Below are 27,693 nucleotides of genomic sequence, written 5' to 3' on the forward strand. Positions count from 1 at the left end.
GCAAAAGGGGTCCTTGCATGAGTGGAATGTTCCTTCTGCTCATGGACAAAGCAGAGGGAACTTCCAATGGTGGAAGTTCTTGTTGGGATGCCAGCCAATGTATGTGAACTGGTTTAAACATTTAAACATGCTATACAGTATGAGCACACAGATCCTGACTAGCCTTGAACCAGTACAGAAATATAGAATTCTGTAACTGCTTCCAATCTATGAAAACACAAACGTGATGCTAGAATATCAACAAGCAAACAGTACCGTTGTGGGAGCTTAAAGTGCTGCATCCAGAACTTTTCTCATGGCTTCTAAGCAATGTGAACATGAGGACACTGAGTTCTTAACTTCACCCAAACAGCCACTGTTTCACTGCACAGCATGTCCCAAAAATGAAGCATGCAGGGCACATATACTATACACCAGGTTCAAATGTCATCTCTTCCATGAATGCACTGGGTAGCATTAGCCAACCTACCATCTCCCTGCTTCATCCCTCTATTTGCAGTACCAGGACAGTAGAATAATATTATTCAATTCACAGAATTTAGATTTTCTTGTTCAAAAATCTGAAACTTCAGTGGAAAATTCCAGAGAACATTGTAACCATCCCATCTGGCCTGCAATGGGATGGGAAGAATTAGGGTTATTATTATTAACCTTGATCGTTCATAAAGCTCTTATGATCTCACTGCATCAAGCACACATCACACAGGCATATGATGGAAGGACTCTTTCTAACTGATTCTTTCTGCAGATACCTGAACTCATAAAACCTGGCCAAGATCTTCTTGACGGCTTTATACTTCTGCTTCTTGGTCCTTAACAGTTTAGCCAGAGGGTTCCAAGGCCAGGGCTGCAATAAACAGCAGGTTATCATCAAACAATCCAAAAAGTTAGACTAACTTTTGTGTGGGCAGTGATTGGAAAAAAAATAGTTGGAGGGGCAAAGTGAATTGTGAGAAGGGCAACCACTGCCACACATGCAAAAATACTGGAAGCAAAGGAAGAAAGAATGCTTTTGTGGGAAGGGTTGTCTGTTCTTGCCCCCTGCCACAATGCTATATAATTTATTCCCCAGGATCCACTGTCACTTACTGCAAACACTAATCAAGCACAAGTGCCTAAGAGGAGAGTTATGGCAAGGAAAGCTCTACTTAGCTGTGTTAAAAATTCATTATGATGTTAAATTATAACTAAAGCTTGAAACATCATTGGCTGATATTTCCTCCTATGTCTACACAGAGCCTGATCCTTCATTCAAAGAAGCTAGAGGGAGTTTTGATGGCACTGGCTGGCTCAAACAGGATCAGTCCCAGCATGAATTAATTAGTGCTTAATTACTGTCAATTACTCAGCATTACTGGGAATTGCTTGTAAATGGACAGACTTTGATTGCTAATCCCAATTACTAATGTTATCTAATTGGGAGTGATTATATTTTCTTTGGGTGTGAAGTTGAGCTCAGTGCCTCATGTGCAGCGAGGAAGCACACTGCTTTCTCTTCCATGTCACTCACAGCTGGAAGCAGACCTCCCCACGTTTGCCCTGCCTTTGTGGGAGTTCAGCTGGCATCACAGAACTGGTTCCAGCTGAACCCAACTTGAGGCTTTTTTCTGAAACATGTTACCTGGGGGAGTTCCGGAACAGCATGTCTCCTCCCTTCTGCCACACAGATGAGACAATGTCTGAGCCAAGGCTACCATGGAATGCCTGATTGCACAGAGCTGCTGTTCAAAGGATTCCTCTCTCTCCATCTTTTTGGGAGAGAGAAATGGTATGAACAGGGTATCTGCATGATTGGGCATGTGTGTGGAAGTTCACACATTACCTCCACAGCATGATGGAGGGGAAGAGGTAATGCTGGTTCTCCACCATATGAACACCCCAAGAAATCTATGAACGGGACAGTAATTTTGCCTTGCCTGAACAAGAACGTAACTGGAGGAATAGTTACCAGACTAACTATATTCAGAAATGTATGCTCTCAAAACAGTTAAATGTGATATTCCCGGTTTTTACAAAAGATGTCAAAAATAATGAATGGATGTGTTATTTTTATCAGATGTCCTTCTGCCCAGATTAATTAAGAAGACCAGTCCACAAGTATAGGCAGGAAGAAGAGCATCTTTAGCTCAGTCTACCCAAGGCACAGTATTAGGTTTGACAGAGATCAAACTATGTGATTGGGGAGGAGGAGGAGCCAACAGTGGACGAACAGACATGTCCCCAGGAACTCCTGGGAGACAGTTTGTTTCCCCCCCGAAATACTGCAGGTCTGAAGAGGACCTGAAGATCTTTGTTAGGAGAGACAAGATCTTCATCGGTGCAGGTATCTGGGAAACTGAAAGCTCAACTTGGGGGGGGGGCGGGCTTTCTTCTCAGAGGAATCTGTTTGTGACAGTATTGGGGAGGTGCAGTGATCTGCAATCAAGCTGCTGGCTCCATGCTGAGATGCCATACGGGGGGGGGGGGGGAAAGCGTGAAGTGTAAAGTTTAAGCTGGAAATTTAAGATAAGCAAGTGTTAATATTGTCCCCGGCTCTGATTGACTGATTTGGCTAAAAGCCCTGGATATATTGGAGGCGTTAACAAGAGACTTTTTAAGGAGGTTGAAAGTGCTCTTTTTCTCTGTCGTGGAATAAATTGGTGGTGGATTATAATTACAACTATAACTTGGGTGTGAACTAAAATCCAGAATTATTCTTGGACATAATTGGATATAAATATAATTCTCATTAGATGTGAAAGAGCTTTGTTTTCTCTGCACCAGAGATGGTGAGACTGTTTTCTTTTGTTTTGTTTTTCTCTCCGTTAAGTACTGGATTGTTATCTGCAAGAGGTATGTAACTAATGCGGATGGCAGAGTAGTAATGACCTGGTGGAAGTGAGGAGAATAATATGTTGTGGACCTCTAGTGGACTAGAGAGAAATTGCAAAATGGACTCTGTTCCAGAAATGTGGATACAGAAAATCTTGATTAATATGGAGAGATTGCTTGTTATGGAGTGACAACAGCTGAATTGGTCCTTGCAGATTCAAGCCAGTCTGGAGACTCTTTCCCAACAGATAGATGTCTGAAAGGAACAATTGGAAGATGTGAAGAAACAAGCAGAAGATAAACAAGGGAGTGAAAAAGCAGACAAGGAGGAAAATCAACAGGATGATCAACCGGACGAAGAAGAGGCGCTCATGGAGATTAAGAAAGATAAGACGGACAGAGTAACAGGAGTGCACAAATCACAAAATTTGTTGGAACAAGAAGGAGAAAAGATATCCCAGTTAACTGGAAGAATGAACACACCCTATATAAGAAAGTGTGGATTTATCAGATTCTGTTATAGAGATAAATTATTAAAGATATTACAGGAGAAGAAATTGAAAGTAAGAAAGAAAAAGAACTCTGAGGGGTAATCTGAGGGTTAAAGAAAATTGGAGGATTTATTCAGCTAATAACAATGGTCCAAATTTATTTGAAGAAAAAAAAAAGAATACGTATGAAATTGATAAATATGAATTAGAATGTATTAAAAATATAGCTGGAAATGTAAACGTGTGGAAGAATTTGTTTTATATGTGGTTATTATGTCAAAGAAAAAAGGGTAATTAGATTGGAGAATTAGATTGGAGTTGAAATAGCTGAGGTGATAATTTTGGTAATTAGATTATTTTGTTTTAATATTAATGAGCAATTGAAATTAGTTTTTGCTTGGTAGAAAGTGGATATTTAGAAAATATAGTATAGGGCATTAGGGAAAATTTATTGTATATTATATAAATAAATGGATAAATCAATAAGAGGTAGAAATAGATGAGTAAGTAGATTAGGAGATATAGTATGATTAATTAGTTAATGGTATATGGTATTTAGCACTCCTAAATGTATGTTATATGTTTGTGTGTGTTGATTAAAATAATAATAATAAATTTGTCAGATTAATCAATAAAATGATTGAGGCAGAAAAAAAATTATGTGATTGGATCACAAGGAGGTGGGTGCCACAGTTATAGCAGCAATAAAAAGTGCATCACAATATAGATAACAAAAACAGTACCCTTTTAAAATAGAGAACCCCACACTACCAACATCAGCTAAGACCAGTGTTGAACCAAATCTGTGGACCCAAAATCCACAGATAAGTAGCCTCAACCCGTATAATACAGATGTGTCCCCGCATCAGCGGATCTGGTCTCCGTGGTTTCAGTTATCTGCAGATCTGGATCTGCACCCCCCATGTGCACCATGTGCAGCTCCATTGTCCCCTATCAGGCTTGGTACAATAGTAGAGTTCAGTACTGTACTGAATTAATCCTGTTCTTTAATGTACAGGGGATGATTAAAATGTGCGAGGTTCCTTTCACCTGGAGAGAAACCCCTTGATAGGGGGCAGCAGATAAGGGGTTAAAACACACACACAAATCTGTCATTGGTTTTCAGCAGAGCTCTCAGCTGGCTTTAAAAGCAAGGGAGTTTTTTTCCCTTTCACCTGAGACAGAACGCTTGACAGGAGCAGCAGATAAGGGGTTAAAACACACACACACACACACACACACACACACACACACATCTGTAAAGGGCTCTCAGCAGGGCTTTGCACAAGTGAGGCTTTCTTCCCCTCACATAGGGAGAAGCCACTAGGCAAGCGATTGAGTGGGAAAGCTGTCCTGCCTCCCCCACAAGGTGCTCGCCAGCAACTCAGGAAAGGGGAGGAGACAGTGGGCGAGATCCAGGGATCCTTTCTCCCTGAGAAACATGCAGGCGTTGCAGACAGGCAATAAGAGCCGGACCAGAAGTGGGTGGGAGAGGAACTTGTGTAGAAAATGAAGGAGGAAGTATTTGGGAACGTGGTTAGCATGTACATCGATAGATTGAACAGAACTGTACATTAAGGAACAGGATTAATTCCATACAGTACTGAACTCTACTGTGCTATTGTACCAAGCATGATGGGGGGGGGGGTGATCCCTTGCTGTGGTTAAATGTTATGCCGTTCACTGAATGCTGTTATCTTTTATCCACAGTTTCAGGTATCCATGGTGGGTTCTGGAATGTAACTCCTGTGGTTACCGGGCATGCTTGTACTGGAAATAGTCAAAATTAACAATACAAATGGAATTTTTCTGTTTTGTGCCCCTTCAAAGCCCCAAATGTCAATACAATCCTATAATCCTTATTGACCTGTAAGTTCTACTGAATCCAATTGGACTCATATCTGAATGTAGAGGGTAGTTCTGTAAATGTCTTCTTAACAATATTACAGTCTATTTGTGTTAGAGATTTCTCCCAGCAATGTTGATATTTAATGCTCCGCATGAGGACAGAACTACATATGACATGAAATGTCATGTCTATTCCCTCTTTTAAAAAAAATTAAATTAAACCTTGGAAGGCTGTGACCAAGAGTGGAATGACATGCGGAGGGAGCTATTTAATTTTTCCCCTCCAGACATTTGTTAAATATCATTCCTGCATCTTTTCCCTTTCCCTGCAAATAGGAAGAAAGCATGTGTGTGCATGTGTGTGGGGGGATGGTGTGATTTTTAGCAGTCAAACGGCAAGAGGAGAAAGAGCTAACCAGCTATTCCCTCCTTCCTCCCCACCCTTCTGTTCTTAGTTTTGGCCTTCCAAGGATGATTTCCAATGTTCCAATGTTCCAATGTTCCAATGTTCCAAAGAACAGAAACACAAAATTTCACATATGTTTAGCTTAGTTTTGGCCCTCAGTCTGCAGATTACTGTAATTCTGGGGGGTTACATTATTACCCAGAGAACTGCATGCTGATCAGAGTTCTGTCTGTTTCCATAATAATTGCCATAGTATAAATGGTAGCTGGAGCCACAACTGTGGAACGACCAGGAAAAGACTAAATAGCAGGTCAGCAGCAGAGCCAGGAAGGACACCTGTGTCTTTTGACTTCTGTCCTGGGCCAGCATCCAAGACAATAACCACACTCTGACTCCCATTATAATTCAAAATTTGAACTGAAGCGACATCATCCTTCCAATGCAGGTTAAATAGAGCCAGCTCCCTAGATCTCTATGAGGCTAAAGGGCAACTCTGTTGTGAGTACTTCTGTTGTTTAGCTTTGTCTTGCGGAAACATGGCACTGATTTCTGAATAAGAGGAAATGATTCTTTGGAAATGGAAATGATTTCTGAATAAGAGGAAATAAGGGAGCTAAAACTAGATTAAAAATAATTCATTTTAAACAGAACCAGGTAAACGGGATTACAGTACATTCATTGAAGTGAATAATTCGCTTCTGGGGAAGGGCAAATTATTTTTGTATGGTCTATCTCAGAGAAACAAGGCTACAATCCTATCCACACTTTCCTGTGAGTAAGCCCCATTGATTATAATGGAACTTACTTCTGAGTAGACATGCCTAGGATTGGGCTCCAAGTTGAACTAAATCCTATTAAAAAAACTCTTTGAGTAAAGGTCATACCATATCTGGTGAACCATTTCCATTTCAATTCAACATGATCCTTTTACTCCCTCTGCTCAGTTCACTTTTGCTGCTGTCTATAACTCCTTGCTGTTATCCCAATGACACTTGTGTAAGGATGCATGTACATTAATGCACTAGAAACCACTGGTGCATAATCATGAGGATGGTTTATGCCAGAATGCATCAGAAGTGTTTAGCTGGTCAGCTCCCTGCTTACACTAACAACCTTTCAGTGGTCCAAGAGCCCAGTCCTGAGCTCTTTAGTGCCAGTGGTATGAGTGTACCACTGGTGTTGGTTGTTGTAAACATGCCGTAAGGCACGCCTGTGACACCCTGTGTCTGCACTAGTGTCAGCAATGGCCAGATGCTGCCTGGAGTTAGGTAAGAGCTCCAGGCGGTGAGGGCCTTGGGGTTGGGGGGAGGTGATCCGAGGTGGGAAGAAGAAGATGGAAGAGGATCTTCTGGCAGAAGAGGATGGAAGGGATGGTTATTAAATTCTTCTTTCAGACTTGTATTCTTCTAGCCCCAGCTTTGCAATGTATGACTCTTGGCTGAGAGATGGCCCTTGCAATGGTAGAGGTGGAGTGGTCCACTGATTGCCTAGAAAATCCTGCAGCTAGCCTTGTCACAACATTGGTGTTTAACAGAGCCTGAGTCATAGGTGTGTAGTGCTCCCCCCAGCTAAGGTGAGTTATACCAGCAGCACTAACACCATTTTATTTTCTTCTTTTAAAAAAATATTTTTAAGAGGAGAAAGAGAAAAATTGGACAGAATCAGAGAGAGAGAGAGAGAGAGAGAGAGAGAGAGAGAGAGAGAGAGAGTGAGTGAGTGAGTAAAAACTATGAAGGTGCCTGGCTTACACTATGATACTGATGAGGAATGGAATTCTGAATGATTTAGCTGCAGAATGTGTAAACAGGCACTTTGCAGAGAAAGCTCAAGGAGAAGCTGAAACTATTTTGTTCCAGCATTTTTAGCCACCAAGCTTTATGTGTTTCAGTTAGGGTGTTAATATTGTGATGGAATGCAAGGCCTTTCGGTTTCCTCCCTGCTCTATCCCTAATAACCCACAATTGAGGAATGTTAATAATTAATGGGGAGCAATCACCAACAATTAACTGGAGTGGTTCGGTCATTAATTTTCTGACAAAGAAAGTCCGATCACTCTGAGTGCTCACTGCCATCACTCAGAGCTATTTGTCAAGGAGATGACATAGCACAGATTAAAGCACAATTGCCTGTTTGATCAGCTAATGCTTGAGGAGGACAGACAAGTGAATACACAGTCATGTAAAGCATTTTCAGATTGGTTTTTTGTTTGCTGCATCTTGTTACTACCCATTAGCCTCTCACACAACTGCACAATGTAGTCACACAAACTTCACACACCATTCAGACAGTACGCTCATACATACTTATGCTGTTCACATACTTGCAGACCACTCACAGAGCACTCATACAGCAACATGACTCATGCATTCCATGCACACACACTCATCTGAACATTGCTGATCATTGCCTGCAATAGTGCTGTCTCCTCAGAGCCAAAGGAAATCAAAAGTGCAGTTCCCATTTATTTTAACCCCAATCTGCCACAATCAGACAAAATACATTAGGTTCATCTTAAGGAGCAAAATGTGTGTGGATGCCAGGAATGCAGAACTCTTCTTTGTCCAGAGGCTTACCTCCCCACAGCCCCTCCTCCCAGGAACTTTTGTTCCAGTTATTGGAACAATAACTCCAACACTGGAAGTAATATTTGATTGCAATCCTACACACACTTATTGAATACAATGTGACTTACTTCTGAGTAGACATACATAGGGTTGTGCCCACTGACAGAAAGGAGGAGGGAGATTTAGGGCCCAATCCTATCAATTTCACAGAATCAGAGAGTAGGAAGGGACACACAAGTTCATCAATCCCCTGCCTGTAGCAGGAAATCCTCTAAGAGCATCTCCAGCAGGTGGCTATCAAGCCCCTGCTTGAAGATCTCCAGTGAGGGAGAACCCACCATCTCCCTTGGCAGTCTGTTCCACTTCTGAATCACCCTGACTGTCAGGAATTTCTTCCTGATGTCCCAGCCAGAATATCCTCACTTGCAGTTTGTACCCATTTGCTCTAGTTCTACTTTCAGAGACGGCTGAGAATAAATTATTCCCTTCTTCCATATGACAGCCCTTCAGGTATTTGAAGAGCACTATCATATTCCCTCTCGGCCTTCTCTTCTTCAGGCTAAACATGCCAAGTTCCCTTAACCTTTCCTCAGAGGGCTTGTTCTCTAATCCTCTGATCATCCTTACAACTCTTGTCTGAACCCACTTGAGTTTGGCTGCATCTTTCTTAATGTGAGGTACCCAGAATTGGACACAGTACTCCAGGTGAGGCCTGATGAACACATTTTGGTCTGGAACTGAAATGGTGGCTGCTGCATCCTGCAGGGTGAGGACCATTTCGGAGGTCTCCTCTGGGTAATTCATTCCCTTATCTGGGGTAAGTCTCTGCAGCACTGGGCAGGTAGGGTCTACTTGGACCTGTGCTAGCAAATTTGTGTGCTGCCAGAAGTGCTTTTACAGCAGCAGGAAAACAAGTAGCATTGATAGGACACTTGTTCCACATAAGCCCATAGGATTGGGTTGTAAGTGGTCCATGCAGGGACAGTTCAGCCCCATTCACCATGTGGCTTTTTTGAAACCAGACCCTGCCATGTTTCCATGATTGCGGCAGGTTCAATTTAATCAAATAGGAACATGACATTCATATCTAGCGGATCTTCATTTCACTGCCTACTTTCCCATCAATAGTTCACAGCCCTACTGACTCTAGTCTAGAGCCTCCAAAAACTTACAGCAGAAGTTACCAGGTGCTCAACAGTTTCAGGAAGTGTTTGGCACAAGGCTTAATTTGTGCTGGTTCATTGAAAGAGTTTCCCATAGCTCCATGATTTTCTACATAGCTCACCCAAGATCTCAAGAGAGTGGTCTGTACTCTCTGTGCAGTTAAACAACAACAACAACAACAACAACAGTATTTATATACCGCTTTTCAACAAAAAGTTCACAAAGCAGTTTACAGAGAAAATCAAATATCTAATGGCTCCCTGTCCCAAAAGGGCTCACAATGTAAAAAGATGCAACACCAGCAGACAGCCACTAGAAAAGACAGTGCTGGGGTGAGGTGGGCCAGTTACTCTCCCCCTGCTAAATAAAAGAGGAGCACCCACTAGAAAAAGTGCCTCTTTTAAGTTAAACTGAATCAAACCATTTCATATTCCAGTATCATAGACAAAGGGTTGTATTATTATACATTATACTCAAGTGCTCCTTCCATCAAAAATGAAACAGGTCCCTCAAGAAGCTAAGGAATAAACAGGGTCATGGCCTGTCTTGAAGCATGCTCCATGGAGGATATCAACAAGACTAGTCTTATGATTGCTTAGAAGTTCTGTCCATATTGCATTGTGGCAGAATAGAAGCCCTCAAAACAGGGGCTGCATTGTGCTGCCTTTGTAAAACAGACACTTCAAGAAAATCTACAGGAACCTGCTGTTCCCAAAATATATGGAAGTCTTTCAATCAGAACATATAAAATATGAAACAGAGACCACAGTGAAAGGTAAGTCTGGAAAGTATTTATTTATGGCTTCTTAGCAGTAACTTTTTCAAGGTGGTTTCTGGTGTGTGCTCTTAAGAGGTGAAAAGAAAAGGCTTGCAGTCTGTTGCTTAAAGACAAATGTTCAACATACGGGCAGCCCACTCCTATCATGGCTAACCCTGATGGATCTTGCAGTCTGTCAGTATAAGCCATTTTCCAGCGGTGTGGAAACTACACCACTATCATGCACTTCAGAGCCACTGGCACAAGCAGCCAGAGGTCCTGCGCATGCACCACCACCTCCCAGGTTGCTCACAGGAGCAGGTAAGGTGTCAGTGGGGGTGGATCAGTTTGGGTACTGGGCTGAACTGGAGATGGGAGGGGAAGGATCTTGCTCACCATTGTGCATGCCAAGATCCTATCCCCCTTTGTGCAGCCTGATGCACCCCCTAAGGTTCCTCAGATTTATTCCAGCTAAATAGCTGCTGTGGGTCTGAGGAGACCCACTGGAGACTGGGAGGCCTATGGGAAGGTAAGAAACAAAGATTTTTACATATCTCTCCTAGGCTTTCTGGTTGCCCCCCCCCCCCATGATAGCATGCAGTTCATGCTCCCTTAGCACTGCTGTGTGATCTGGGCTGGCAGGAGAAAGGATTGGGCTATAAATTATACCTTTATGTGACTGCCTACAGATTTCCCAAGCTGAGCCAACTTAAAGGAGACATACACAAAGAGCCATTCGTTGTTTGTTTATTTTCTCTGTCAACCGCTTTGTGAACTTTTGTTGAAAAGCGGTATATAAATACTGTCATCATCATCAACAACAACAACAATAACAACGATTTCACATATTCACATGTACAAAATGCCCCTAAAACAAATTGGGAGTAGAGTAGTGGGGGAGGAGGGGGCAACCTATCTGATGTGGCCCAGCCTACAAGTTCAGTTCTTTACAATTTCCGATGAACTGTGGCTAGGAGAGAAATTTTGCCCAAGGTCATGGATAGTTACTGACAGTCAGGGTTTACAGTGCTGGGCCAGAGGCATTACTCATCTGGTACTCACTATATGGGCTGAATCACATCTTCCAATTGTGGTACAGACACATCTTCATTGTGGCTTCTTCATGATTTCAGTTGTTGGCAACCTTCAGTCTCGGAAGACTATGGTATCGCGATCTGGATGGTGGTTCTGGCACAGCGACTAGTGTGGCTGAAAAGGCCGATTTGGGAGTGACAATCCCTTCCACACTGGGAGCAAGTGTAGTGTGTCCCTGATCTGTCTCCCTGGCTGTGGGCCTTCCTTCTTTGCCTCTTTGCCTCAGACTGTTGGCCAAGTGTCTCTTCAAACTGGGAAAGGTCATGCTGCACAGCCTGCCTCCAAGCGGGCCGCTCAGAGGCCAGGGTTTCCCACCTGTAGAGGTCCACTCCTAAGGCCTTCAGATCCCTCTTGCAGATGTCCTTGTATCGCAGCTGTGGTCTACCTGTAGGGCACTTTCCTTGCACGAGTTCAACATAGAGGAGATCCTTTGGGATCCGGCCATCATCCATTCTCACAACATGACCAAGCCAACGCAGGCGTCTCTGTTTCAGCAGTGCATACATGCTAGGGATTCCAGCTCGTTCCAGGACTGTGTTGTTTGGAACTTTGTCCTGCCAGGTGATGCCGAGGATGCGTCGGAGGCAGCGCATGTGGAAAGCATTCAGTTTCCTCTCCTGTTGTGAGTGAAGAGTCCATGACTCGCTGCAGTACAGAAGTGTACTCAGGACGCAAGCTCTGTAGACCTGGATCTTGGTATGTTCCATCAGCTTCTTGTTGGACCAGACTCTCTTTGTGAGTCTGGAAAACGTGGTAGCTGCTTTACTGATTTCAGTAATGTGAACATAAAGGAACCATGTGAATTTAGCAAAGGATGTGGTTCCTTCTCACACAACAACTGATTGAGTGCCCATATTACTGGAATAGCATGAGAAGAAATCATGGGGAGGCAGTTCTCCTGTGACTCCTAGTATCTGGAAATAACTCAGGTTGCTCCTTATATACACATTTTATATATCTTACAGCCCAATCCTAACTTGCGCTGGCACGGGGAGGCTGGCTGGCCTGCCCCATATCCAACGCAGGGCTGAGGCCGAGTGCAGCTCAGCCCAGGGCAAGGGGAATTCCTTCCCCTTACCTGGGTAAAGCCACAGCAGCCCCAATGGAGCTACTTTGATCTGAGCTACCTCAAGAGGTGGTGCAGTCTGAGCAGCCTGGACCTGCTCAGGGCTGCCCAAGACTGGGGTTAGGATCTGGCACAAGTGCTGGATCCTGGTCCCAGCCCCACTCACCTGCCATCTGCTCATAAGCCTGCCTGCTGCTCCCTTCGCCCACCCTCCAGGCCCCCACGCTGGCCTGGCTTGGTTGGCGCGGGCTTACCTGTTCGCTAGCCCAACAGGGCTTGGGCTGGCCTCCCTGCTCTCTCAGTGGTGCAAAAGTGCTTTACAACACTTTTGTGACCCTGCTGGGCTTGCGCAAAGGACTTGTGCCAGCCAAAATCCATTTATAGATTGGGCCCTTAATCTGATTTAGCCAAGATGGTGTTCGTGGTGGGTTCAGTTTTGTTCCCTTTCAGATAAATTCACCTCCTACTTGCTGGTGATTTTTGAAGATCAATTTGTGCCTAGCAAGAATGACTGTTCACTGGCCATACTTTGAGCCCAAATTGAAAGATTCTAAATTGTTGTAAAAATCCAGTTCCACCTCTTGGAGGCAGGCATATTTAAAGATCCAACTATTTTGGAGTTGATGTGCGGGAAAGCCAGAGCGTGTCCCGACTTTCTGCCAAAAGCCTGTGTTTTCAACTCCATCACCCTGCCATTGCATTAATGCACATGCAGAAAGGAAGAGATCAGACCCACATTGCATGGCAGAGAGAGCCTTATCAGCCCTGTAGGCAGGCCTGTGGTAACTGTGCTTTGTCTGTTTCCAGATAAGAAGAGACCTGAAGTTTAAAGGACAGACTTGAAACAAGTTACTGCTGTTTATGCAAATGAAGGCTATTAAAAAAATAAAAACCTTCTGCAACTCAAATATTTTTTTCCCCTTTGTTGGCTAGCCAAGGCTTTTTGCTCAAAATGTCCCCTGCTGTCTTTGCATGGCTGCTAAATACTTGTTTGAACAAGCAATGCAGCCTCCCGGGTGGGAGAAGATGCAGGTAACAAAAGAAACGTTATTCATTCCCAGGGGGATGGGGACGGGGAGACCTGTCTTGGACACAGGCAAAATCAATGTGAAGGAAGAAGGTTTACTTACAATCTAAAAGCAGCATGCTGTAAAGCAAAGGCACCATAATTTCTATTATTCCCCCTGGGCACACACATACCCACACACACTGCAGGAAGCTGGACCAGTTCTTCTGATTTACAAGAGTCTCCAATAAATAGAGGAAAATTAAATCCTAAGCACCCTGTACTTGCACAAGCATAATTAGTGCTGCCAAGCCAGCTAGTGCCTTTTACCTGGACTAATCGTAACTGATTCAATCATGCTTAACTTGGTGTGTGGCAAAATTGATGCTTGCAGTCCTCACTTAAATGCAGTATGTCTGTGTGCTGCATTTATCTCTCTGTCCTTCTGGCTCTGTTCCTTGAAAATCACTTTTCTTTTTCCTTTTTTCCCCCTTCAGAGCAGAGAGCCTTACCTAAAGCTGTCTGTGAATAAAAACTAAATTTACAATTGCAACTTCAGTGGGGAGGGCGGAGGAATCCAGCCCCATTTATCTGTATCTAAACTTATAATCTATCTATCTAACCCCCTCTCCCTCTCTTCTCCAGATACACAAAGGAAGGGAGGGGGAGAAGCAGATGAGAGCTGCAGCTTGGATGCCCCTGCCTGTGTTATTGTATCCATTTTCCAATGGCAACGATGTGTGAAATGAAAATTGGACAGAGCTGGCTGCTCACAGACTTGGAATTTCATACAGACTAGTTGAAAGAAGGAGGGTGCAGAGACACCGAGAAGATGTTTGAGATGGGAAGGAAAGGGAGAGTCTGCTGGATGGCTGCCTGCACGCATGACCTGGGCAAATCCCGCTCCAGTTTAATAGACCCTTGTAGTGGTAGATCTGGGTGCACTGTGCTAATTTACATTTCATTACTCAGAATGCTCCATTGCTTCATGGTAGTTGAGAAAATTTCCAGTGGCAGAAAGGCTGAAGACACACCTGAAGGCACTTGGAAGTTTTCCCCCGACACCTTTTGCTAAGCAGGCACTTGTTTATAAATCCCTTCCTGCAGAAACATATACACAGGAACAAACCACCACATAGGACTGATCCTCTGTCCCCGTATCCCATGTACCATTTTGCAAACATCTCCCAGTAGGCATAGGATAATCCTATAAGATGCCCCCATATGATGTACAACATGTTCACAGCCATTTCTACTCAGTGACTTTCATGAAGCTTTCTGACAACCTAATCCTATCCATTCCCCACCCCTTACTCCCATCCTGCCAAAGCAGCTGCGCCAAAAAGGCTTGTACTGCATCCCATGGGGGAAGGTGATGCCAGGGCATACAGGAGGTAAGTACTGTATAAAAATTTATACTTGCTTCCCATCAAGCCCTTGGGCCGTCTATGGGTCTTTTTGGACATACACCACCACTTTTGGTGGTGTATGTCTGAGGAAATGGACAGGTGGCCTTAAAATGGAAGGGATGGCATCTGGAGTGCACCACTGTTGACAGATCCACCCCGCCCACTGCCTTCATGCCCTGTTCCTCCTTTCTCCCCTCCCAGTTACTCCCCCGCCCATCCCCATACTAATACTGCACTGCGTGCCCCCACGATGTTGGCAGTGGCTGCTCTTGACCCTGCTGCCATGGCTTCTTTGGCAGCAGGATGGACACACGCAGCTCCACATGCTTCCTTAAGACCACTTGTGATGGCCATAAAACACACCCTGCTGCTGGAACTAATGCTCTGACTAGTCAGAGAACACCAGTTCTGGTGGCAGAGAGAAGGGATAGGTAACAGGAACGTAACTGTGAGTTACCTATGGCCAGTTGCTATTATTTCCCAGCCTAACCCACTTCACAGAGTTGTCATGAAGATAAAAGGGCCAAAGAATAATGTGTGCTGCCCTGAATCCTCTGAGGAAGGCCAGGTATAAATGCAATAAAATATATAAATGTGGGCTGAGGCAGGGGTACCATGGTTCTATGGGTACTGTCCATCTTTCCCAAATTGTCCATTCTTTCTTGCCAAACCTGAGAGGGTAAAAAAGATAGAAAGAGCGGTATAATCTACAAGGAACACTCCCTCGCCTGCTACCCTTGCCTGTTTTCTTTTCCCCCTGACTCATTTTCCTGCAGCCAAACTGCTGAATATTTTCAAGTTGCTTCCAGACCCAGAACTCAGTAAGAACATAAGAAGATAAGAACAGCCCCACTGGATCAGGCCATAGGCCCATCTAGTCCAGCTTCCTGTATCTCACAGCGGCCCCACCAAATGCCCCAGGGAGGACACCAGATAACAAGAGACCTGCATCCTGGTGCCCTCCCTTGCATCTGGCATTCTGACATAGCCCATTTCTAAAATCAGGAGGTTGCGCATATACATCATGGCTTGTACCCTGTAATGCATTTTTCCTCCAGAAACTTGTCCAATCCCCTTTTAAAGGCGTCCAGGCCAGTCGCCATCACCACATCCTGTGGCAAAGAGTTCCACAGACCAACCACACGCTGAGTAAAGAAATATTTTCTTTTGTCTGTTCTAACTCTCCCAACACTCAATTTTAGTGGATGTCCCCTGGTTCTGGTGTTATGTGAGAGTGTAAAGAGCATCTCTCTATCCACTCTGTCCATTCCCTGCATAATTTTGTATGTCTCAATCATGTCCCCCCTCAGGCGTCTCTTTTCTAGGCTGAAGAGGCCCAAACGCCGTAGCCTTTCCTCATAAGGAAGGTGCCCCAGCCCCGTAATCATCTTAGTCGCTCTCTTTTGCACCTTTTCCATTTCCACTATGTCTTTTTTGAGATGCGGCGACCAGAACTGGACACAATACTCCAGGTGTGGCCTTACCATCGATTTGTACAACGGCATTATAATATTAGCCGTTTTGTTCTTAATACCTTTCCTAATGATCCCAAGCATAGAATTGGCCTTCTTCACTGCCGCCGCACATTGGGTCGACACTTTCATCGACCTGTCCACCACCACCCTAAGATCTCTCTCCTGATCTGTCGCAGATAGCTCAGAATCCATAAGCCTATATCTAAAGTTTTGATTTTTTGCCCCAATGTGCATGACTTTACACTTACTGACATTGAAGCGCATTTGCCATTTTGCTGCCCATTCTGCCAGTCTGGAGAGATCCTTCTGGAGCTCCTCACAATCACTTCTGGTCTTCACCACTTGGAAAAGTTTGGTGTCATCCGCAAACTTTGCAACCTCACTGCTCAACCCTGTCTCCAGGTCATTTATGAAGAGGTTGAAAAGCACCGGTCCCAGGACAGATCCTTGCGGCACACCGCTTTTCACCTCTCTCCATTGTGAAAATTGCCCATTGACACCCACTCTCTGTTTCCTGGCCTTCAACCAGTTCTCAATCCATGAGAGGACCTGTCCTCTAATTCCCTGACTGTGGAGTTTTTTCAGTAGCCTTTGGTGAGGGACCATGTCGAACGCCTTCTGAAAGTCCAGATATATAATGTCCACGGGTTCTCCCGCATCCACATGCCTGTTGACCTTTTCAAAGAATTCTATAAGGTTCGTGAGGCAAGACTTACCCTTACAGAAGCCATGCTGATTCTCCCTCAGCAAGGCCTGTTCATCTATGTGTTTTGAGATCCTATCTTTGATGAGGCATTCCACCATCTTACCCGGTATAGATGTTAGGCTGACCGGCCTATAGTTTCCCGGGTCCCCCCTCTTTCCCTTTTTAAAGATAGGCGTGACATTTGCTATCCTCCAATTTTCTAGCACCGTGGCTGTTTTGAGGGACAAGTTGCATATCTTAGTCAAGAGATCTGCAACTTCATTCTTCAATTCCTTAATAACTCTTGGGTGAATGCCATCAGGGTCCAGTGACTTATTGATCTTTAATTTATCAATGAGGTCTGAAACATCTTCTCTTTTAACCTCTATCTGACTTAACTCCTTGGTCAGGAGGGGCTATTCGGGCAGCGGTATCTGCCCGAGGTCTTCTGTTGTGAAGACAGAAGACATCCAGGCCAGATGCCAGTACCACATCCTGTGGCAAGGAGTTCCACAGACCAACCATATGCTGAGTAAAGGAATATTTTCTTTTGTCTGTCCTAACTCTCCCAACACTCAATTTTAGTGGATGTCCCCTGGTTCTGGTATTATGTGAGAGTGTAAAGAGCATCTCTCTATCCACTTTATCCTTCCCATGCATAATTTTGTATGTCTCAATCATGTCCCACTTCAGTAAGATTTCAAGAGCTAATGTTTAGATGTTCCCTGACCTGTAGCTTTAAAGATTTCTTTAAAACTGCACTTGTGTGATTTGTGGAGGAAAATGATGGGAATCTAAGTAGATCAACATAAAAACAAAATTGTACCATGTGTATGATATTCACAAACACAAACATAAGTGAAACAGGCCCTTCGATACCATCCACCCTTCTTTTGAAAAGCATTTCTGTGAGAAGTATAGTCCTGATTATTTTCTTTGACATACTGCTTTGAGGGCCCACTCAGACAAACATTTCTTTGCGCAATGAACAAAGGTACAGTTAGGCCTTTATTGCAGGAGATCCAGATGTTTCACTCCTATCAGTACTACTTTTCTGGGGCTATTGCATTTTGTTAGCACTCATACTGCAATATGCTGTGACTAGAAAAATGCATTCTGCCTAAACAGTTACAGCTGTCATTGTGAATGTCATTGCTATGGCCTGAGCATTGCTGAAACCCCACTGATGATATATGAGACATGAATAAAGATCAGTAATGTAATTCCTGCCCTTCCCACCACATATGCAGTTTTGTGACCTTTGTCCTTTCCTCCCTTGCTTGATCTCCACTCTGCTTTGCATGTCAAGAGCTGGCATTTGCATCTATATCTGTACTGATTCTTTATGTTTCTGCTTCACTTTCCTTTCACCTTCTTCCAGTGGCTCCCTTACCTGTGTCACAGCATGCAGCCTGATCATTTCTTTTTCTAAGTGGGACAAAGATGAACATGCTCTCTCTTCATAGGAAGGTTATCTTGTCAAAGCAAGGACAACGCTCCTTATGTTGGAGTGGACCTGATAGTGCACTGCGGAGGGATATTCCACTGCGGTTGGAAATGTGGTGGGGATATCAATGAATTGATAACTAGGTTAGCCCTAAGTTTGTATAAGCTCTGATTTAGGCTCTTGCAGCACTATACCCTCTTTAGAAGGGTATATGATGCTGTTGCATTAATGCTACTTTAGTCTCAACCTAGCCACAGGTGAGAGATTTCTGGGGAGCCCCATATAAGTCACCCTGAACTTCCTAACAGGGCAGTACCACTGAAAAGAAAAACCTTTAAGGTTTACATGTGTTCTCACAGTTCTTGATTTTTGACACTCCTACAACCAGCAGCTCTCAGGCTAAGGAGAACTATAGTTCCTGTGGCCTACAGTCTATAGTAAGTCCTCCTGCTTCTGTGTGGTTCATTTGCTCTCCACTTACCAAGGCCTTCTTCGGACATCATACAAGTCAATCTTTTTGGGTGCCCTCCAGGGGGTGGCTGCAATGAGAAGAGGCAACAGTAGTTGTGACATGCTTGCTAGAAGTTGATATAAGGAAACTCATGCAATGGGGAGGAAAGAGTTCATATGTTTCATGTGGAGGCTCACCTGCCAAAAGCACTGGCAACAATATTGCTTATGTAGGAAATGAAACCACAGATCAATGAGGACAAACGGGTAAGGATGTCATGTGGGGTAAGGGCACATGCAGTTGTTTCAGATCAGGTGATGAATTGTGTCTTACAAGGTCATCAGCATCTCCTGCAATTAACTGGCTTGGGCCTCTGAATGTTCTAAACAATTGAATGGGCTTATGTTAGGGATGCATGCCAAAAGCACACATTTAAATTTAAATAAAACGCCTTGCTTCCCCTCCCCCAAATGACACCTCCGTACCTTATGTTGCTAACACTCTTTACCTTATGTTGCTTGCTTATTGTGGGACATAAAAGATCCAAAGTAGTGCTGCAACAAATTTTCATGGTGCTCAGTTTCACAGTTAACCAAGAATGTAACTTCCCACTGAAATGGTGTCCCTGCAAATGGACTAACACACGTATATGTATGCTTGTTACATTTGCACTTTCTCCTTCTCTGAGGCGCTTGCCCAGGCCAATGTGAAATAGTGTTAAGCACTCTGGAACGTGGTCCTACTGAGCCCTATTCAACCATGTACCAGTAGCTACTCTGGCTTGTAAATGGTGTGCTCAGTAGCATAATGTAACACTACCCCAATGGCCCTTTTTAAACAGGAAGAGCCACTTCTGGAGGGATAATTGGGGTCAGAGAAATGGCTGGTAGAGGGGGCTTCTTCCCCAAGCTGTAAAATGGCCTGTTAATAACCTACCTTGCAGGATTGTGGTGCAGATGAAAGAGATAAGAATTGTAAGAAATGGAGCACATTAAAAATGTTAAGAAGATGGCTGAGAAGTGAGGAGCAGCTGAGAATGTAAGATAACTGAAGGGCAGCCATGACACTGAAAAGGAGCCAGGGGTGAAGACAGGTGGAGAGACAGAGAAAAGGAGAAGAGAGCAATAAGCTGAATATAAAAAGAAAAGCCTGCATGTTCCACAGTCTCCAGCTGTGATGCACTCAGCATGAAGTATAAAGTTCTGGGAGCATCTTTATTCTGACCCTTTACTAATCTGATTGTTTACATCATACCAGCTCTTCCAATCATCAACTGGGTTCTGATGGAAGGAGGACTGGTAATCCTCTCACTCCACAAACCATGATTATGTCCTAAAATGCCAGCTAGCCCACACTGTGAAATCCTGGATGGAAGGCAGAAGAGAAGGGATGTGCAGTCATCACTGTCAACTGTTCTAAATGGTTCCTGGAACAATTACTTATAAGTCCCAACAGGAACCATTTTTAAAGAAAATAGGACAAGACAATATGCCTTTTTTTGGGGGGGGGGGGCACGGAACAGCATACAGTTTACCTTGCTTCATTCGGTGTGCATTCCAGAGAACTGTGTTATCCTCCCGCCACCCACACGAGACAGATTATCCTCCTGAAATCATGGCCATTTAATTATGGCATTATTATTCAAACCTGTTATTGTAAAGTTTCCCCACTTCTGCTTTAGAACAATACAAACCTGGGTAGAAGCGAGTCACACCCGTGGCACTGCCAAAGACCTGCCACAAGAGAGATGGGTCTTCTTTTCGGTTTTCAATAAATACATTCTCCAGAGCTTCGGTCCAGTTTAGTTCATTGAGGATTACAGTGGCTGCAAGAGACAGAGACAGGACAAGATGAGCATGCCTGGGATTTGGGTGGCAAAGAGGCACTCAGTACCTGCCATTCAAAAAACAAAAGGTGCTGTTTCAAACTATATTATTATTATTATTATTATTATTATTATTATTATTATTATTATTATTATTAATTTGTACCCCGCCTTTTTGCCCAACAGGCAAAAGGCATACTATATAGCCATAGTATGGCTGACCTCTATGCATTTTTCCTCATTGATGGTGGTTTGGACTGACATCAGCTGAGGAATTATTTATTATTGGCCTTGCTTAGCATCTCTTGTCATCAGATTGTTATCAGGTTTTCTTCCACTGACTGAAGTCCATGACACACACCTCTTAAATATTTTTTCTTTGCCTCTCAGACCCTCCTCCCAGCAGCACTCTGTGTAAGCAGGAAATTTAGTACAGTACATGACATATAATATCATTGTTTTGTGTTATGTACTCTGCACACAGATGGTCCCAGATTTAATAATCCTGGACATCTTCACCTGAGCCTCTGGAAGTAGGCAGGAAAGACCAAACGCCTGACTCAGTATAGGGCAACTTTATGTGTTCATGTTCTCTAAATGGAAAGTTGTTGCTTCACCTGTGTCCCAATTTTGCTGTTACTTCTTGCAACTCGCTATATGTTAATACACCAACTCCCTTCTCCTTTCCTCAGTTACTTTGGGGGCATCTACTACACTACTTGAGATCACATTCTCTACTCAGGCATGCCGATACTTCCACTAAAGCAGTGTTTCTCAAACTGTGGGTTGGGACCCACTAGATGGGTGGCGAGCCAATTTCAGGTAGGTCCCCATTCATTTCAACATTTTATTTTTAATATATTAGACTCGATGCTACCATGGGATGTGACTGCATTTGGGGAGATGTTACAGACCTGTACTTTTAACAAGTTACTTTTAACAATGATAGTCAATGGGACTTACTACTGGGTAAGGGTGGGTAGGATTGCAGCCTAGAATTGTTAAACATGCTCCTGCTTTATGATGCTACTTCTAGTCATGACATCACTTCTAGTGGGTCCTGACAGATTCTCATTCTAAAAGTGGGTCCTGGTGCCAAATGTGTGAGAACCACTGCACTAGAGCATTGCAGGAGAAAACAGACTGCATGGGATGGTGCAAACAGGGGAAGAGAGAGAAAGAGCCTGCACAGGGAATGTATCAGGTGTGATAATGATCACTGCCCTATATTCCCCACTAGCGCAATGACTTCTCTGGAATATACTTCCTATGACTCACACCTAAACATGTTTTTATATGACTAAACACCACAGTGAAGTACAGTGGGACCTTGATATCCACTGATTTGGCACCCACTGACTAGACTCACCACTGATACTGGGGTTCACCTTTAAATGCTTTGTAACAAGGGAAAGAAGTGCCAAAATCCCATTTTCCACTTTCACACTGTTAAACCGCACTGGTTGCGAGCTTTTCAAGGTTAAAGACAGCTTTAAAAATCCACTTCAGGGTTTCTTACATCTCCATTGTTGCCCCAGAATGCATTGGTATAGATGCTATACTGTATTCAGCCACTAGATGGGGTGAGTAATGGAATCTAATATAATTATTCACCCCATCTAGTGGCTGGATACAGTATAGCGTCTATAACTTGTTACAAGGCATTTAAAGGTGGACCCTCGTATCCACAGATTTACGTATCCACTGATTTCAGTATCACTGAACAGAACCCAGTGGATACCGAGATCCCACCTGTTTTCATATTTGCAAAAGTGCTGTTTGGTTAACTATGTTTGGCTTCTAATGGACATAGTTCTAATGGACATAATGGACATAGTTCTGATGTTCTTAGTTGTGAAAATTATGACATCCCCTGATCCATCAGATTCAAAATACAGCCCAGAATCTCATTCCTCAAACAGCGACAGAAATTCTCTCTAGATTAGAATCCAGGGATGGCACCAGGGGGTGAGTCTACATAAGTACAAGCCAGAGTTTGACAACAAGAGATGAGCCAAAAATCTAGTCTTATGGTGATTCTAGTTTTACTTAACTTTGTGTGCAAGTTTCACATCAAGTTAAAAATATCTAGAGCCACCATGCACCTCTAAATTTTCAGGCTTATTCTCCAGGGTCCTCTGCATGTGTAGGATGAATCTGATTGGTCAGGAGAGAGGCATTGTAAGAGAAACTCCCTGCATGAATCTCACTTAAGCAGTTTCTTCTTCTCCCTCTCCCTTTTCACCAACCAGCTTGCTTGATTCTCTCCTTTCCCCACCAGGAGTTCTTCCTTCCTTGCTCACCCATGGCCATCTGGGCTGGGAGCAAGCCACTGGATGCCTGCCTGCCTGCCTACTACCTCCACTGACCCAGGTAACTGGGAAGGTGGAGGGAAGCTGAAGGGGGGGGGTGGAAGAGGAAGCAGGGAATGGGACAGGGAAGGAAAAAAGCTGCAGGAGGTGGGGGGAGCTATGCGGGTCCAAAGCATGTGCACATGGGACTCAAAGAAGCCAAGTCCCCAGCATAGCTTGTTGCTGGCCTTATTAGGATAAGATGAAATGATATTTTATTCATTTTTAGCCTAAAAAATGAAGATACATACAGGCACAAGAAACTGTTCCAGTGCTGTGTATAGATCAGGGGTGCAGCCTTTATCTTCTACTGCAGCAGGTGATATTATACGCTGTTAAATGAGCCGGAGACTGTGATAGATCCCTATACACATTCCCTTGTCCCACACATGTCGGACATTCCATAGCTCCCCAGGCAAGAACCCCATACAAAATCCCAGAACCAGGACTGGATGAAAATTTTATTCCAGACGTAAAGACTGTCAAAGTCTGCTACAGAGCAGGAGTCAGACACTGTGACGTGCATTTCTCCCCCTGGCCAGCTGCAGCAGATGGGAAATAAATTACCTGCATCCCATATCAAGCTTCTCCCCTATAAGCCAGTTCCAAAGAGATACACAATGAGAATAAAAGGCCCTACTGGAGGGTTGATCCCACTCTGCATTCATGGTGGCCCTTGCATATAATGCAAAGGCAATTAAGATGCCGGCAAACAGAGGTTTTAAATTATTCAGCTATTAAGAAAAGTGATAAGCTCAGAGCCGCCTGACTCTGTGATTAATCAGCTGGGGCCAGGATTTAAGGAATGTGCAGGAGAACAGGAACGTGGTTATTTGTCATGGCCACCTTGTGCTTGCCTTTTTGGTTTTGTTTAAAGGATAACAAGCCTCTAATGATGACACTTAAGGGGAGAGAATCAAGCTGCAGCTTGGGAGATGGTGGACAGCACAGGTTAGAACAGTGGTTTCCAAACTGTGGGTTGGGACCCTTTGGTGGGTCATGACCTGATTTTTGGGGGGTTGCCAGAGGGGGATAGAAAGATCAGATAACTAATAAAGCCCTGAGACTATTGAAAAAATCAGATACTATAGCTGCTAATTATCCTGCAAAGAGCTCAGCTCCTATTGTTTGCAAGCATGTGTAAATACAGAGAGATAAAGCTTGAGGGTCTTTTTCTGGATATTATCAATCAATCAATCAATCAATCAATCAATCAATCAATCAATCAATCAATCAATCAATCAATGTTATTTCTTTCTAGATCTCCTTTTTTTAAAAGTCTGGTAAATCTAGGTGGGTTCTGACAGAGTGTTGATTTAAAAAATGGGTCCTGGTGCTAAAATGTTTGGGAAACACTCGGTTAGATGATGGAAAAGAGGTTCAAACCCCACTGAACGTGTTCATTTTAGTCAATCTTTCATGTTTTATCTCAGGAGATCACAACAATTTTATTTACTTCAAAATATTTCTACCCCATCTTTCTTTCCGAATAAAAAAAATCAGGTCATCTTATGTCTTCTTTACAAAGAATAAAATATAAAACAAAACACATTAACAATTATACAAGCAAACCAACAACTGACTAAAAAAAATCACAAACTCAGGTATTTCAGAAATAAAAAGGTATTTCTGAAAAAAAAAGCTCGGAGGACCTGCAGGTTGCGCTCACTGGGACAGGCCTTTTATGCTGCTTGAGCTCTCCTCTTTTCCTCAATGACTGGTGTCAACTCCTCAGAGTGGGCTTCAAACCAGTCTGCTGTCTTGTTGGTCTTCTTGCCGAATATGGACAAGGCGGTGTTGTAAACGGCATTCTTGAAATGTTCCCATCTGTTGGATGCATCTGCATCGGCCGGGCCTGGAAGAGATTCCTCAAGCCCTCCTGCAAATTCCTCCACTTTTCCCTGATCCCGGGTCTTGCTGGTATCAATTCGAGGTCTGCCTTCCTTTTTCGTGTGATACAGTCACCTGGTTTGCATTTTCACTCTGCTGCACACCAGAGAGTGGTCAGTGTCGCAGGCAGTTGGTCTCGCACTCTCTCCCTCTGCAGTCTCCCAACAGCTGTATCCATGCACATACATTTCTGAACCTGTAAAGGCACCCCTCTGCATGCACATATGATATTATTTTCCCTACAGAAAAGGAAACGAATCTGACCTTCTCTCTTCAGCACTTGGAACAGAAGTCAGAAGAGATTTCACACGGCTCATAGCCCTGCCAGAATGTGAAAACAGAACACAAAGCTGCTCCTTCCACTAACCAGTGGCCCAGCTTTAGTATCCAGAATTGGAGATTGTGGTGACATCTGGACATGGGCAAGTGATCCATAGCAATTAAACACTATCCAGCTTTGGCTTTCAACAATAGTTAGGAACTGTAAAAGCCAAATACAGTGCAAAACATGAATTACTACAGAGTGCAGAAAAAATGGGATAGGATGAATGGGAACAATCTTTCTTTCAATAAAGGCTGACTACATAGAGAAGAAGACAACAGCACTCGGGCATTATGCCATTATATGTGTGGCCAATGAACAAGAAGACTGCCTATTTCTTAATGTAAGCAAGCTAAGACTACAACTGCTGGCATGAAGGATCAGAGTCAAGAAATTAGCCAATGAAATTAGCTATAGCTTGCTAAATTTTGCTGCTTCAGCTTCCCACTGCAAAGATGAACTGCTAGCCTGATGCTTATCATTTGCTGAAATTGCCCATCTAGCTGCTGTTACAGATTTCTATGACTTGATCATCTCATTCCTTCTGTCCTGTTTCTTATGCAAAGCATGCTGTCATAGACAAACAAGCTATAGGGTGGCTCTTTCACAATTCCTCATTTGCATTCCATATTTCTGTTGCAGGCCTGTATTATAAACAAAGGAGGAGAAGCACTTACATGAAGAAATCTCATAGCTGAAAAACCATTCAGAGGTTTCCAGGTTATGGTGGGAAACAGACTGGGGGTTCAAAAAGCACTGTGAATTAAATATGCTTTTGGTGCAGCCCTACGCATATCTAGTCAGAAGTCCCAGTGAGTTCTCTGATAAGTGTGTAAAGTGGGTACTCCTTATCAGCAGGTTCAGGGCCCAGAATTTTGACTTAATATGAGTGCCAACCTGCGCTGGAGGGGCTCACATGACCTCCCAGAAGTAACCAGAAGTGCCATGGACTCCCTGCCCCTCAGAAAGCATGCTGAAGTGTTCTGACAGCTTTTTGGGTGGGCCTCAGCAGTTACTATTGTTCATGGAAATCAGGGAGGGGGGGGAGTGTCCAAGAATGGATTTCCCGTGGATACTGAGGGCCCAAGGTTGTAGCCTTTTTCATCCACATAGCTGATACTGTTTTCCCCCCCCCCCCTCAGTTGCTGACTCAATATTATCATCCCAAGACAGCAGACAGTGCTGCGTCTGTGCCTTGCCCCTGGGCAGAACTACATGTTATAGACAGCATGCGACTGTTGCCAATTGCAATGACTCTAGATTTCTTCCACCATTCTTTCAGCTCTCTTATAGTAAAGCTAAATGCATCATGCAATGTCACTGCAGTGAGGTTCTTCCTTTTCCCACCGACAGTAGCCATATGTAGTGGAATGTGGGTGGAGAAACTCATAACGCTGTGATGTCATGCTACACATTTTGCCTTAATAAATGTTACCAGCAGAGGTGTTGAGGTAAACAAGTCATAACATGTCATTAAACAAGTCATAACCAAAAATAAACACTTTTTTTCTCACTTAGCAACTCATTAGCTGCAAATAACAAAAGAGAAAATATATGAACCTTGATCATATTTCAAGATACGGGAGAGCCCAATTTTCATGTGGGCTGCCCTTTCAGCAGTAACACCTCAGCACTATTCAGCAGCTGAAAGCCTGAGGGCCGTATAAAGAGCTTCCGTGGGCTGCATCTGGCCCCCGGGCCTTATGTTTGACACCCCTGGCCTAGACTAACATGCCCTTCCGTGTCAGATTTCTGAGTTTACCGCCTGCTGGGCCCAGTGCTTCTCACCTCAGGTCCCTTGACAAAAGTTCCAAAAGCAGCACCTGGGTGCCCGTGCTGGTGATGTCACTGCTCCTGCTGTTGGAATAGTCCCAGAGCACCACTTCCCCTTGCTCCTCCTCAACCACAGCCCTGGTTACTAATCCTTAATTGCTTATTCCTTCACAGAGACTGGCTTTGGCCCTGAAAGGGGAAGCTTTTACGCCACCCCCAAACATGGTCAAAGCTACAGTCCTATACACTGAGACTTACTTTTGAGTAGACATGCAAAGGATTGCACTACAAGTATATCAATGTCTCCAAATATCCAATTACGTGTCAAAATTGTGCTACTGCAAAAAATAACACACTATCTGAAGGGGGAAAATATTCCTTTCATCAGTTTGGAATGGTTCTAGGATCACAGAGCTACAGATCATTAACCTTTGGGTCTAGTGCCATCTTCCTCCATTACTTTCCTATTCCATTTACCTACACCCACCTTCTTCTACCTGTTGCCAAATTATTACAATCAGTCTCATGTAGTATTATAGCTCAATTGTCTCTTCTGCAGAGCAAAGTGTCCTCTAGAGGAGATGATCTGCAGTGGAGATGCTGTGGAAGTACACATGCATGTGTTCAACTCTTGCCACACTTTCCCATTAACCTCCCTCCCAGTTGCTTTTACTGCTACCAAAGTTCCAGAGACATGTCTCTCTCACCAATACGGGCCTGAAACCCCGCAAGGAAAAAGTGGAACAGTATACATGTGGCATTTCAATAGACCTGTTGCAGACGGGGAGGAAGGGTTACATCCTCCCTCAGACACTACTTCTCAGTAGCAAGTCATCCACACTTGGCAGTGGAACAGT

At 43.8% G+C, this 27,693-nt stretch overlaps 1 protein-coding gene across 1 annotated transcript in view; it reads right to left on the minus strand.

Moving 5' to 3' along the window:
• CACNA2D2 (calcium voltage-gated channel auxiliary subunit alpha2delta 2) overlaps positions 1 to 27,693 on the minus strand; it is a 632,244-nt gene that overhangs the window by 118,598 nt on the left and 485,953 nt on the right. Inside the window, exons 6-7 of the mRNA XM_066614251.1 lie at positions 20,369 to 20,500; positions 18,706 to 18,763 (exon numbers count right to left, since the gene is read on the minus strand). Coding sequence (XP_066470348.1) covers positions 18,706 to 18,763; positions 20,369 to 20,500 — 190 coding nt within the window. The remainder of the gene's footprint in view (positions 1 to 18,705; positions 18,764 to 20,368; positions 20,501 to 27,693) is intronic.

This window comes from Tiliqua scincoides, chromosome 2 (genome assembly GCF_035046505.1).
Source record: "Tiliqua scincoides isolate rTilSci1 chromosome 2, rTilSci1.hap2, whole genome shotgun sequence".
In the NCBI taxonomy this organism is placed as follows: Eukaryota; Metazoa; Chordata; class Lepidosauria; order Squamata; family Scincidae; genus Tiliqua; species Tiliqua scincoides.